We start from the raw sequence: 12,176 nt of genomic DNA on the forward strand, positions 1-12,176 counted from the left end.
GAAGCATCACTGGTGATCCAGCAACGCTTGCATAACCACAGAAAACCAGAAAAGTAGCCCTTTCTGTTGATGTACTGTGTGGCAATGTGGGCTGGTGCAAAAACAGGGATATGTGTGCTGTCTATCGCCCAACTGCAGTTTGGGAACCTCAGTGCTGCAGATCCACCCACTATGTTCTGCACATTGCCAGGAGTCACACTCCTGCGTGGGGGAGATGACTAGGCTGTACACACTTGCACGACAAAAACCTCCACTGTGGATTTCCCACTGACCCATACCAATCTGGTGTTGAAGAGCAAGTGGCCATCACACTCTGGAATCTTGCAACTCTCAGTGCACCTCTTATTCTGGTGTCTCTGCGTTGGAGGGCCAGGATGAGCCCAGCACACAGACTCAGGAATTTGGCCTTTCTTATCCAAAAGTTCTGCGGTCACGGATTGTCAACCCAAGCCTGCATGATGATGCAATCCTATAGGTCAGCGCTTGTTTCTTGAGCTCAGAAGCAGCGCTCCACCACCTGCAACTGCATGAATACCACCAGCAACCTTGAATTTTTTTTTGCTATCTCCCTTAGCAAACTGTCCTCAAGAAATATTTATGTCCCCAAATGTTGAAGTTCTTCCTGTGACTCTGATAATAATTGACAATCATGTATCCTGTATTTGCAACATTCATGAGAATAGCACAGAGCTATTTGGGCTCCATGCTTCTGTCAGAGATGGCAGACACCAAACAGTGCCATGCAGGTTTGTAGGATTTTAAAAGAGGAAGCAAAAATTATGGGATATGAATGGCACTAAGGGACAAAGAAAGCTGCATGCTGGGAACTTGACCCCTAGCTCCTAGAGATCCCTGGGCAAATTATTTCTATCCCACAATACATTGTGAAAACTTCCCAGAAGGCATTGCACCAGATAGTGGCACATAGCACACTGAGATACTTACCTGTGGTGCACCACTGTTTGAACTGACACAAATATCCCCGGTGAGTATGCACAGTGCTAATGCAAGCAGCCAAGTATGCATGTGTTTGAATGATACACTAACTGTGGTGGCTGTATTCCAACATAATTTGTAGTGTAGAGAGGGCCCCAGTTGTTTGGCTATTCCTCCACCAACTCTGGACAACCTGAGTTCATTTGCTTATCTTATCTTATTCTTAAATCCACCCCTGAAATCTAGGTCTACAACTGAGTATCTATGTTGGCAGACACAAATTACCATGATTTTACATAGAACTTGTATGAATGAAAGAAAAATTAGTTAGGCACAAACGAGAAGTTAGATGCTGGAAAGCCATTCAAATTTTCATCTGCAGCAATTGCACACAGACACAGGCACATAATTGGATGAACATTTTTGCACATGAACCTTAGGCCTCTCTGATAGAACTCTGGCCTTCTGATATATTTTTTTAAATTTAGGAACTCATGAATTGGCAGCTTTTCTTCATTATTGCCACAATTAACTTTGGGTGTAAAAAAAGGTTTAAATCACTTGCATAGCTTTCTTACCTTTTCAGACTCTCGCCAACATTTCAAGATAAATATATGAGCATAAATATCCTCAACGCAGATCCAGCTGGAAAGGCTCAGAGTGGTATCAGTCCAAACCCAGTCCATTACTGCTCTCAACTCAGTCAAAAATGGAACCAGACGGAATCTAAAAGGAGAGACAGTATAGTAGATAAACTATCTTACTGTGCGGTAGTGAGGTATAGCATTGTATCTAATTAAGGAACACAGATAATTTTTAGTGAGTCTTATCATTACACCATGTGTGGGAAAATTACACAAATGTTAAATATCAAAAAGCTTAATGGAGGGGTTCAGAATTGAAAATAGAAAACATGAATGTGAAAACAATTGCACTTAGTCATTTTCTGGGGTTGCTTGGGTATTACTGATGTTCACCATATTTTAATAACCCTGTAGAAAAGTCAAACATGCACTTATGTCACTTGTAATCAATAATCATGGGAGTGATGACAGTGTCACAGATGCAACTTTATGGGATAGATTCTCTCTTGGGCCAAAGCCCCTTCTTCCCTTCTGCCATAGCTCCTAAACTGGGAGGGGAAGGCAGAGACGGATATAAGAACTGATTGCATTTCACTTGGAAGGGAATTTTCTGCTGGTCCTTTGCTTTGTGGTGCTTTTGCACTACCAGATTGGTGCAAGGGCTAAAACGGTGTAGAGAAGTCTGGCCTAATGACTTTACTGTAGGATCAACAGGAGAAACTGGGCTGTGAGTATGCAAAGTGTTTTTTGCGCAACTTGAATACTTTCTGAGGTTCAGAAATTGTTTGGTTACCTTTTGCAAATATTTTAATTAAACTGACTTATTTAATATTTATCCACCTTTCCACTTTCTTCTTCCTAGTGCCAGTCAAACCAGAAACACTGTTATAGTGTGAGGAAAGCTATTTCTGTGATTTTTCTAGCTGGACTGTAACCAGTACATACTAAAAATCTTGGAATAAAGCCTGGATTATTAGAACAAAGGGATTGTGATAAATTTGATTATGGTATGAACTGTTTAGCTGGCAAGCACAAAACCCCAAAACTTTTCAGACTCACAGTCAGTAATAATTAGCAATAATGGTAAACAAAATATGAGAGACAACTAAAATGTGAATGATTTAGGCAAGTTTAAATTTGAATTTCTCCAACATGAAAGTCCCTCTTTAATAGGCTGAAGAGTGTGTATGTAGTCTTAAAATGTTATGATTCATCTCACCACACTTTTGACATTTAAAAAAATTATCACTTGTTTGACAGGGAAATTATGTGTGGTTCACGTTATAGCTATTTCATAGTATATATGTGATGGCAATATTTATGCACTGCGTTTAGAGTTATCATGTACTTTTATTTTCTTACCTGCACTCTGCCCACTGAGCCATCTCTCCAAGGGTAACTACTAATATTCCATATCTCTGAGCAACTTGAGAGACACTATTTTTTTTTTAAAAAAAGATCCTTTCTACTACAACAAATATTTCCTTAACCCTCCCATGTGTTATTTCCCACTCAAGACTCTTGGTGTTGGGTGCGACTGCAGTGACAGGTTTAAAGTCAGATATCTTGTTACTTTGCAGAGTTAGAAAGAGCATTTTAAACTTGGAAAAGTGGAGAGTCCAAACTTTCCAATAGGACACACAGCACTTGTTTCTGGACCTGGAAGATCCAGGGACACAGGACACTACAGTGATTTTTATGTAAACTATGTAAGGTAATTGTTAGAATTCTAAAAATGGATTAATTACATTTTTTCTCTCCCTTAGAAGTCTGTATAATTGGGCTCATGACAAGGAAGGCTCATAGATTTAAAGAGCAGATAACATTTCTAAAATAGCTTTTGTCTTTAATTATGTGCAGCATATATTGTGGTGGTATGATGATATGATATGCAATAAAGGTTTTATTAGCACTCATTTACAATGACCTGCAGAACTAAGTCATGAATAATGAGGCCTTCTGAGTGACAATTAAACCTTCATACTACATATATACAAGGGTGGCTGAGAGAGAGTGGGATACACTTACCCTTGAAATAAGAAGAGGTTTACATAGTTGTAACTTTTGGTGAGGAAGTTGCCAAGAACACGGGTTGGGTAACCACAACGTATCTGATATGCTGATAACCCAAAATAAACACATTTCACAAAATACCAGAGCTGGGCAACTGTGTTTTGGCTAAATTTCCTGCAATTAAAAGGAGAGATAAAAAATTGATAGTTTTATATCTATGTTCTACAGATTTAATCCAATATGCTCTGCACATCTCTCAGCTCCTCATTTATGAAAACCTGCAATCAATCCTTGGTTCAGGTCCCCCTGTGGCTGCCACCCAGCTCTAGAGAAAAACTACAACTGAAAGTGTAGATATTTAATAACAAAAATCTATAGAATTGGGCTAAATCCTGACTCATGTTTGCAGGGCTGTAAGCAACACAGTAGCACTGTACAGCTGTTTCACCTGCTGTTCATTGCGCTGAATCTCCCAGTGGCAGACTCACTGTGCTCATGGAGAGGCCCCACATCCACTCCTTGAGCAGCTTGACGTGAAGCTGCAGCAGGATGGATGGGATACACATGCAAATGTATTACTCACCCTTCCACAAGCAACACTGTGTATTTCTGGACTTGCCTCTCTCCCAAAAGAGCCTGCAAGTATTACTGTACCTCTAGTGATGATAAGGGTCAGAGATGGGGGACCAGGGTCCCTGGAATGTGTGAGAAAGTCACTGATGGTTGGGATGCATCTCCGTTTCTCAGTGACCAGGGATGCTGATTTAGACCACGTAAACTGGGAAGGAGCTGTTTATGTGGGCATCTCAGAAGTGGAGTGGTCCCTAGCATGATTACAGCTCAGCAGCATGCTGTGAACTCCTCACCAAGGACAGTGTTTGGGGAGCAAGATATGAGCCAATGTTTTCAATGAGTTGTTTTGGAAAACTATTCTAGATAAGGAGCTTTCATGGGTTTATAGAAATCAGTTTGATTTAAATTGACCCTGACAGGTTTCAAATGCAAATTCAAGATTAAGATTAGGAGATACATATTTCTTAAAGGCAGGGTAAAGATCAAGAGGGATTTTGTTGCCTTTTCTTTTGAACAATAAATTAAACTGACAATCCCAAACTTCATTTTTCTCTCCCTTTTCAATGCTCAGTAACTTTTGAGGTAGGAGGTCATTGGGAGAATACCAGTTTTATTCAAGCATAGCTGTAATTACTATTGCACTTGGAAAAATATAATAAATACATTCAAGGACAGTTTTTAAGTGCAAAGGAGGGTCTTTTTGTCTTTTCTAATTAGTCTGTATTCTTCACATGCAATAAACCATTTTTCCCCCTCAGTAAACTATTCTATCACTATTTGCAAGGTACAATGCAACTCTCTTGGAATTTTAAGTTTGCACTTTTTCATTAGTTGCTGGGACAAATTATGACCTAATACTCAGTAGCTGTATGATAGCTATAAAAAGGCGGTGTATTTAATGTTGAGGGGGGTGGAAAATAGAGCTATTACAGGAAACAGGAGGTTGTTAGGAAGCATTCATTAAAGCAGGGATGGCCCAAGAGTTTGCATTATGTCAGTTCTGACTACCTTAAATTCAACTTTGAATGTAGTACTTACTCTGTGTCCAGATCTTCATGATACATTAACTACAAAATTATCGCCCTAAAGGCAGTTCTAATTCAGTATGGTTTTATATAGTTCAGTTTTTCCCCATTCAAGCAGTTCCATATTTGCAGCACTAATTATTCTGAAAAGATACTTAAAGAATCCATTGGTAATGAGATCAAGAAGAAACCTGTTTGTGATTCAGTCTTTAGCTGTAATTCACTCAAATTAAATTAGGAATAAACTTGAAAAATGATGTTATTCAAGTCTTATGCTTTATTTTTAATGGATTTACCTTTCAGTTACTCCAGGCAAGATAAAGAACATCCAAAAGTGTATCCCAAAAACAAGAATGACCTGGAAGATGACTTTTCCCATGACAGTCTTTCTGAGGTACAGTGCTCGGTCTACCACCATGGTCCCAAACTGAATGAGCACCATCACCAAGAATGCCTCTGGTACCTGGTCCTCTGATAATGAAGAGGTGATATCTGCTGCTGCAGAATGTTTCTGGGAAGGAAAACATCACAATAACTTTGGGATAACAAATTCTACATGGTATTTCACAATTGTGACGAAGAGTCTGAAAGAGGATTTACAGAACAAGCCTCTCATAACATACCCCAAAAGCCCAAAACCCAAACACAATGATGATGAAGTCCACAGTATCTGCGAGGAACATCAGCACATAAACATCAGTCACAGCACTGTATTCCGGGTGAATGAGATTGTAGAAAAACTGTCTGATGGGCACATATATTTGAAGAGTCCTGAAACAACATACACCACAATCTGATTTAAGACAAGTACCTTGAACTCAAGTTCCTAAGCTTACAAAAGGAAGGGACTGATATTATTAATTTGCTTAATTATACACTTCACTTTTGGGGTTCACGGTGTTTTACAGAAGCCAATTATTACCTGTTGTGTTGGCCATTTTTGTAATGTTCTGCAAACACCTGCCCACTAGGAAATTCACTTAGTCCACCAACTCATTCACAAAGGACAACAATTAGCCTTCAAATGGACTTTGACAGCCACCGTTGTTTTGTTTATATGTGAACTGGTGACCAAGAGTGAAAGATTCTGTATCCTATCACCAATCTACTGAATCATCCAGTCCCCTGATAAATTTATACTTTTATAACTTATTTTTACTAAGAGTAGCATATTTTTAGTTACTTAAAAAGTTATTTCACTGTAATTTCCCCTATCCACCTCTCCAATACCCTAGAGAAAATTTGCTCACTTTTTAATCGTAAATGCCTTTGCTTTGATCATTTGTTCTCGAAACTTTTCCATAAGAAGCTCTTTTCTAGATTTTTGCTTGATGCTTAATACACTGCTTCCTTTCTGACTGCTGTTTCGTGTACTGGTGCTCCCTGGAAGTGAGGATGGGAGGAAGAAAACAAGAAAGAAGGCATCCAATTAAAATCAAAGTTTAGATAAAAATACAGAAGGAATAAAATCACAGAGTATAACCCGTGTAAATAAGTTGCACATTTAAGAAGTTTTTAAATGAAACCAGACACCTTTTTTTAATATAGACATATATAGTAAAGTCTTGACTGTTTGACACAGACTTGACAACTGGCTGAATCAAACCTTGACTTAATATGGCTATAAAAAAGAGTTGGTACCAAAACTGATGTAACTGGCCTGCTTCAGTTGCCAGGATGGTGTGTGTATATAGAGAGAGATTGATAGATTTGCGATATTGATTTGGATATCTATAATCTAATATCTATCTATCTATCTATATCTCTCTCCAAACTCTAGTGAAGTCTTCCTCTTCAGGAGATAGGGAAGGTGATCTGTCACAATATCACAAAATCAATACTTTCCTCACTTCATTACCATATGACCTCAGATGGTAACAAAAAGAAGTTCACTATGAATTCCTGCTAACTAGAGATGGTGCTGAGCCATAAAGTTTGGATCTGGACCTTCCCAAAGATTTGGAATGTTCAGTGCCAGCAAATTATAGAGAAAGCACTGTCTGTAGTGCTTGGATCTGGATCTGAACCTCGTCAAAGTTGAGGGAGTTCACTTCTGGGTGTTGGTTGGGCCCATCTCTATAAGTATCCGGGATTTTGATTCGCATATTTCCCAGTCTCAAAAAGCAGCCGTTGTGTTAAATGTTTTCTGAGCTCTCCACAGAAATACATCAAAGGTCTCAACAGAATCATCTAATCAGAAGTGAGCTACTGGTTTTCAAGGCCCAGTAGCGCTGTGACACATACCTCTCTTTGACCTGTGTGAGGACAAACTGGATCTGTGTGAAAGTTGTGACCCACTGCTGGAACTTTTCCTCCTGACAGCAGTCTGCTGTTCTGGGAAGTGGACATGTATGGATTCCACAGAAGCCGCAAGGTTCACTGACTTTAAAGAGTCAGCAGAATCTCTCCTGCCTGCTGTCAGTGAGAGCTCATCGCCATATTCCTCTTTATTACTGCAGCTTTCACCTTCATCATCTTCATCCCATAACCCATGGCACTGGTGGAGAAAGGAGGAAAAGCATGTCACTCTTGTACTTCAGTTAGGGTGATATTTATTGTGCTGCAAAACAGACTATATAATTACGAGCATCTTCTGTCTTTCTGTTCTGATATTTATAAGGCTCAGATCCCCTTTTTAATTTGAAGTCATCAAAGTTTGTTTGACTAAAGGGATATAATAAATATCTGAAAGTTACATAGCAATCAGTATGTGTTCTGGGACACAAACGAGGCAAAGGAAGTGCCTACTTAATGTCCATTTTAGAATAAATCTAGTTAGAGATATTATTATATTTGTGTTGTAGTAGGTGCCAGTTTTAAATTTTGCAACAATATTATGTGTAGGGCAGTACTTTCCTTAGGTTTTTGGGGATAAATTATGAATGAGCCACAGACATAAAATCAGGGATTTCATCAAAATATACCCCTTCCATGATATTTTCCTTGGTTCATTTCAACTGTACACCTCAATTCTCCCCTCCATTTTCATCCCATTTCCAGAAAGAAAAAAAAGAAAAAGATCAATTGTCCATCCACACAAATGTCATTAAAGTATTTCAGTATGAAAGAAAACAATACTGCCTAAGCAGCCCCAAAAGACGTGTGCTGAAGGCAAATCTCAGGTGTCATATCTATTGTTCACATATAAGAGTTTTAGTTGCTTGGTGTTAGACAATTAAGATTTGACTATATTGATAATTTGAAAAATTCTTAAGGACGAATAAATGTTTCACTCATTGCTATGGACACACCAAACATAAGAAATGGCCACTTTGCCTACCTTTGGGGACATACTATCTGCAAAGTCAGCAATGAGATCAGTATTTTTTTGTTGAGATGTCTTCAGGCTTTTAATGAGTGTCAAGGCCAAACATTTCCTTAGAAAATGGAGTCTTCACAATTTAAATGGCAAAAACATTTTAAAATAAAGACAGGTTTCAGAGTAGCAGCTGTGTTAGTCTGTATCCACAAAAAGAAAAGGAGTTTTCATGCGATGATGCGCATGCGATGAAATGAGCTGTAGCTCACGAAAGCTTATGCTCAAATAAATTGGTTAGTCTCTAAGGTGCCACAAGTACTCCTTTTCATTTTAAAATAAAGTAACTTAATTAAAAAAGTTAAAATAATGTTAACTCAACACCTGTAAATAAACCTGTAAAAGTGCTGATGAACAAGGGACAGAGAGGGAGAATGGCCCTGCACAGTGGGACCAGAAGGTTTCCACTCTATTCCTTGTTCTGCCACAGCCAACTTGTATGATACTAGGCAAGCCACATAATCTCTCTGTTCTTTAGTTTCCCTATCTGTACAATGGGCATAGTAATATTTTACCTCACAGGGGTACTGCGAAGACAAATTCATTGTGCTGAGTCATCATAGGAATGACTATAAAAATTAAATAAAATAAAGACATGCCTTTTATCTCAGTTTACCTTTAAAATGGATCGATGGAAGAACAAAGCAAGGAGCTGAACAAGGTCATAGTGTACATAACCCTCTTTCTTTTCAATACCAATAATATTGGGCGGATGGTAAGGTTTATCTTTGGTGTAATCCACATGTTTATTCCAGGGAAAGAAGCCAAACTGGAAGAAGTACTTGATAACAATGGTCACCTGTACGGAAACATAATATATCAAGAACAATTATCCAAACACCATTCAACTGACAGACAAGTAACCTCATGTCAGGAACATGAAATACCATGTGACTATTTCATGGTTTTTTTAAAATTAGATTAATTAGTGCATTTATTGTTCTGTGAAACTAATTATGTTTTCATACATTCCAATTAGAGGGGTCGCCATGAAAAAATCAGTGTTTACCAACAAGTGCTACCCAGTGGCATTTGAGATACCGCAGTTATTTTCCTATAAATACAAGAGACAGTAACTGCAGTATCTTGGATACCGCTAGATGGTAGCTATTAGTAGATGTTGCCTTTTTAAAACTAGAAGGAGGTCAGCCAAGTGCAGAACGGAAAAATCAAACAATCACCTCTCACACCAATGCCCAAGGATGTTATTTTTAGTATATATTTGTATTCTAATGCCCAAAGGAGAGATGTACAAGCACAGAAAAGAGACAATTCCTGCCCTGAGCGGCTTATTATTCACTTTTATTCACAAAAGAGCATGTTATCTGTTCCCAATGTGTTTGACAAATAAGGATCTAGGAGTAATGGCATACCTCAGTGTAGACAATGGCTGTCATCCAGAAGCGTTTGCTTGGCCTGGGGACAGACAGCATGGCCCAAAGGAATATAAGGATGGGAAGCACAAGGGTAATCATGGAGGCAGATATCATGTGATTAAGGATAATCACAAAATAACACACCATTTCTGACCGGGCCACCAGTGTATTATACAGGGCATAAACGAGAAGCAATAGTCGAGGCTGACCACTGTAAAATTTCTCTGATTCCTCCAGCTCTTCATCACGAAACATCCTGTGAGAAGAAGAGTTCTATGAATGACATCAATATGAAATTCACGAGAGCTGATTTTTATTATTACTGTTTTCTCCTTTATAATGGTTCCAGATTCTGTTGGAAAATCTGTAAACATGAAGAGAATTTGGTATTCTAAACAAATATATGTAACATAGCCTGATGCTAAATAAATTCATGTAACATTAAACTCCAGCGACAATTCACAGTAAACCATTTGGAAGTGCTAGTTTGGTATTTAATACATGAAAACAATCAGCTTGCCGATAAACACCTAATCATTGCACCTCATCTGCAAATCATGTTCTGGTAGTGAGACATTGGATCCAGTTCTGATCTACTTATACCAGGAATCAGGAATAACTCCATTAAAAGTCAGTACAGTTACACTGGTGTGAAATTAGTGTAAGTGAGATCAGAATGAATGCCATTTTTATTTTAGCCACCAGATGTGCCTTGTCTTCTTTGACTGTTAGGGTAAACCCGACTGTTAATAAAAAAAACAAGCTGATGTTAAAAACATAATAAAATTGTGACAAGTGTAAAATTATTACATGAACGCACATAGATTTAAATCTCTCTGCTTTTCATGAGTGTCATTTATTTATTATTATTTGTACTACAGTGGCGCCTAGGAGCTCTAGTCATGGGCCAGAACCTCGGTGTACTAGGCACTGCACAGTCACAGCATAAAAGAAGAGCTTTTTTGTCTTGTCAACACTTTGAATGTTCCAGCCTTTGGAAAGATTTGGTTGAATACCTGAAAAACAAAGGAAAAAGCACTTGCTTTGCTCAGGGAGTGTGGTGCCTTTTGGTCTAGTTCTAACTGAGCTGATGGGATCATTTCTGGGATTTGAGATTCTGCCTGGCCCTTATGCAAGTGCACTGTGGTAAAGGAAGGAATAAGGAGACTTTTCACATATTATGTGGCCTGCATAAGGGCTGGGCAGAATTTCAGTGTCTGCAAACAAGGGAGAACACGGAAAGCTCCCTCCTTACTGTCCTTGGGAAGAATGATGTCACAAAGGAAAATGAGAAAGAAGAGCTATTGGCTCCAACTCCCAAGCACTGGTCAGGATAACTTGTTGGCTGCATGGTGGGGAGGGGAGTATGCTGCAGCCCATGAAGGAGTGCAGCATTGCCATTGAATTTGAACTGCAGAAATCCAGTGGCAATGGGGGCTATTAACTAAGTGTGTGTTGGGGGAGAAGCAGAGATTTTTTTCCATGTAATTTTAGAAGGAAGGACCTTTCCCAAATAAAATTAAAACAATTAGAGAGAAACAGCCCCACCCCACAATTAAAACGAATTTTTGAGAGAAAAATCCTCACTAATAACAGCAGTAGTTAGACAGAAAACACCTCCTGAAACAGGAATTAAAATATTTAGGAAAACTTCAAAGACTAAGTTTTTTCTTCTCTAAAGTTTCTTACTTGTTTAGAAGCAGCTCACTGGCAGTCAGATCGTGTGTCAATGGAGGGAGGATAGTATCATTTAGCTTGTCAATTTGACTGTCATCTGGGCTCACCATCATGAGGTTCTTGCCAGCAGAGTCATCTTGGGAACTGAAGGAAAGATGATCAAAGCTGACAGCTTTGCTGTATGAAGGTGGAATTTCGGCATTGCCATCCGCAGCAGAGTATGATGGCACGTCAGTATCAGGAGTGTACGCAGCTCCTTCTGAATCCAAGCCATAATCGTCCACCTCATCTTCTCGTCTTGATGTAGAACCTGCCCCTTCTTCTTCATGCTCCCCTTCTACTTCTTCAATGGTTTCTGTTGTGCCCTGACGAGAATACACCATGGTGACCTGGGTAGGTTCACTGTCAGGAGGAAGAAAAAGGATTTCTCTCTTAACACAATTACTCGGAAAACTTTGCTAACTCTGTTTTGACCTGGAAATATTGGCAAGCCCTCACTCTGCTCCCAAACTTTGAAAATTCACTGCAGTTGGCAGAAGATGTTCTGCTGTCACCTCTTCCTTACACATAAAAAACACTGATCCATTTGCACGCGGAGTGATTGCATGTTGAGCTTGCAGTGATTCAATACAGTTCCAAACCAAGACAGGACAGATTAATGCTGACAAAGAGGGAA

The 12,176-nt window shown here is 39.0% G+C and overlaps 1 protein-coding gene across 1 annotated transcript in view; it reads right to left on the reverse strand.

The window, feature by feature from the left end:
- The window catches only part of PIEZO2 (piezo type mechanosensitive ion channel component 2), a 454,981-nt gene that overhangs the window by 23,842 nt on the left and 418,963 nt on the right, over positions 1-12,176 (reverse strand). Inside the window, exons 41-49 of the mRNA XM_077808692.1 lie at positions 11,513-11,902; positions 9,821-10,079; positions 9,064-9,246; positions 7,376-7,628; positions 6,382-6,514; positions 5,755-5,902; positions 5,428-5,642; positions 3,549-3,707; positions 1,515-1,662 (exon numbers count right to left, since the gene is read on the reverse strand). Coding sequence (XP_077664818.1) covers positions 1,515-1,662; positions 3,549-3,707; positions 5,428-5,642; positions 5,755-5,902; positions 6,382-6,514; positions 7,376-7,628; positions 9,064-9,246; positions 9,821-10,079; positions 11,513-11,902 — 1,888 coding nt within the window. The remainder of the gene's footprint in view (positions 1-1,514; positions 1,663-3,548; positions 3,708-5,427; positions 5,643-5,754; positions 5,903-6,381; positions 6,515-7,375; positions 7,629-9,063; positions 9,247-9,820; positions 10,080-11,512; positions 11,903-12,176) is intronic.

This window comes from Eretmochelys imbricata, chromosome 2 (genome assembly GCF_965152235.1).
Source record: "Eretmochelys imbricata isolate rEreImb1 chromosome 2, rEreImb1.hap1, whole genome shotgun sequence".
NCBI lineage: Eukaryota > Metazoa > Chordata > Testudines > Cheloniidae > Eretmochelys > Eretmochelys imbricata.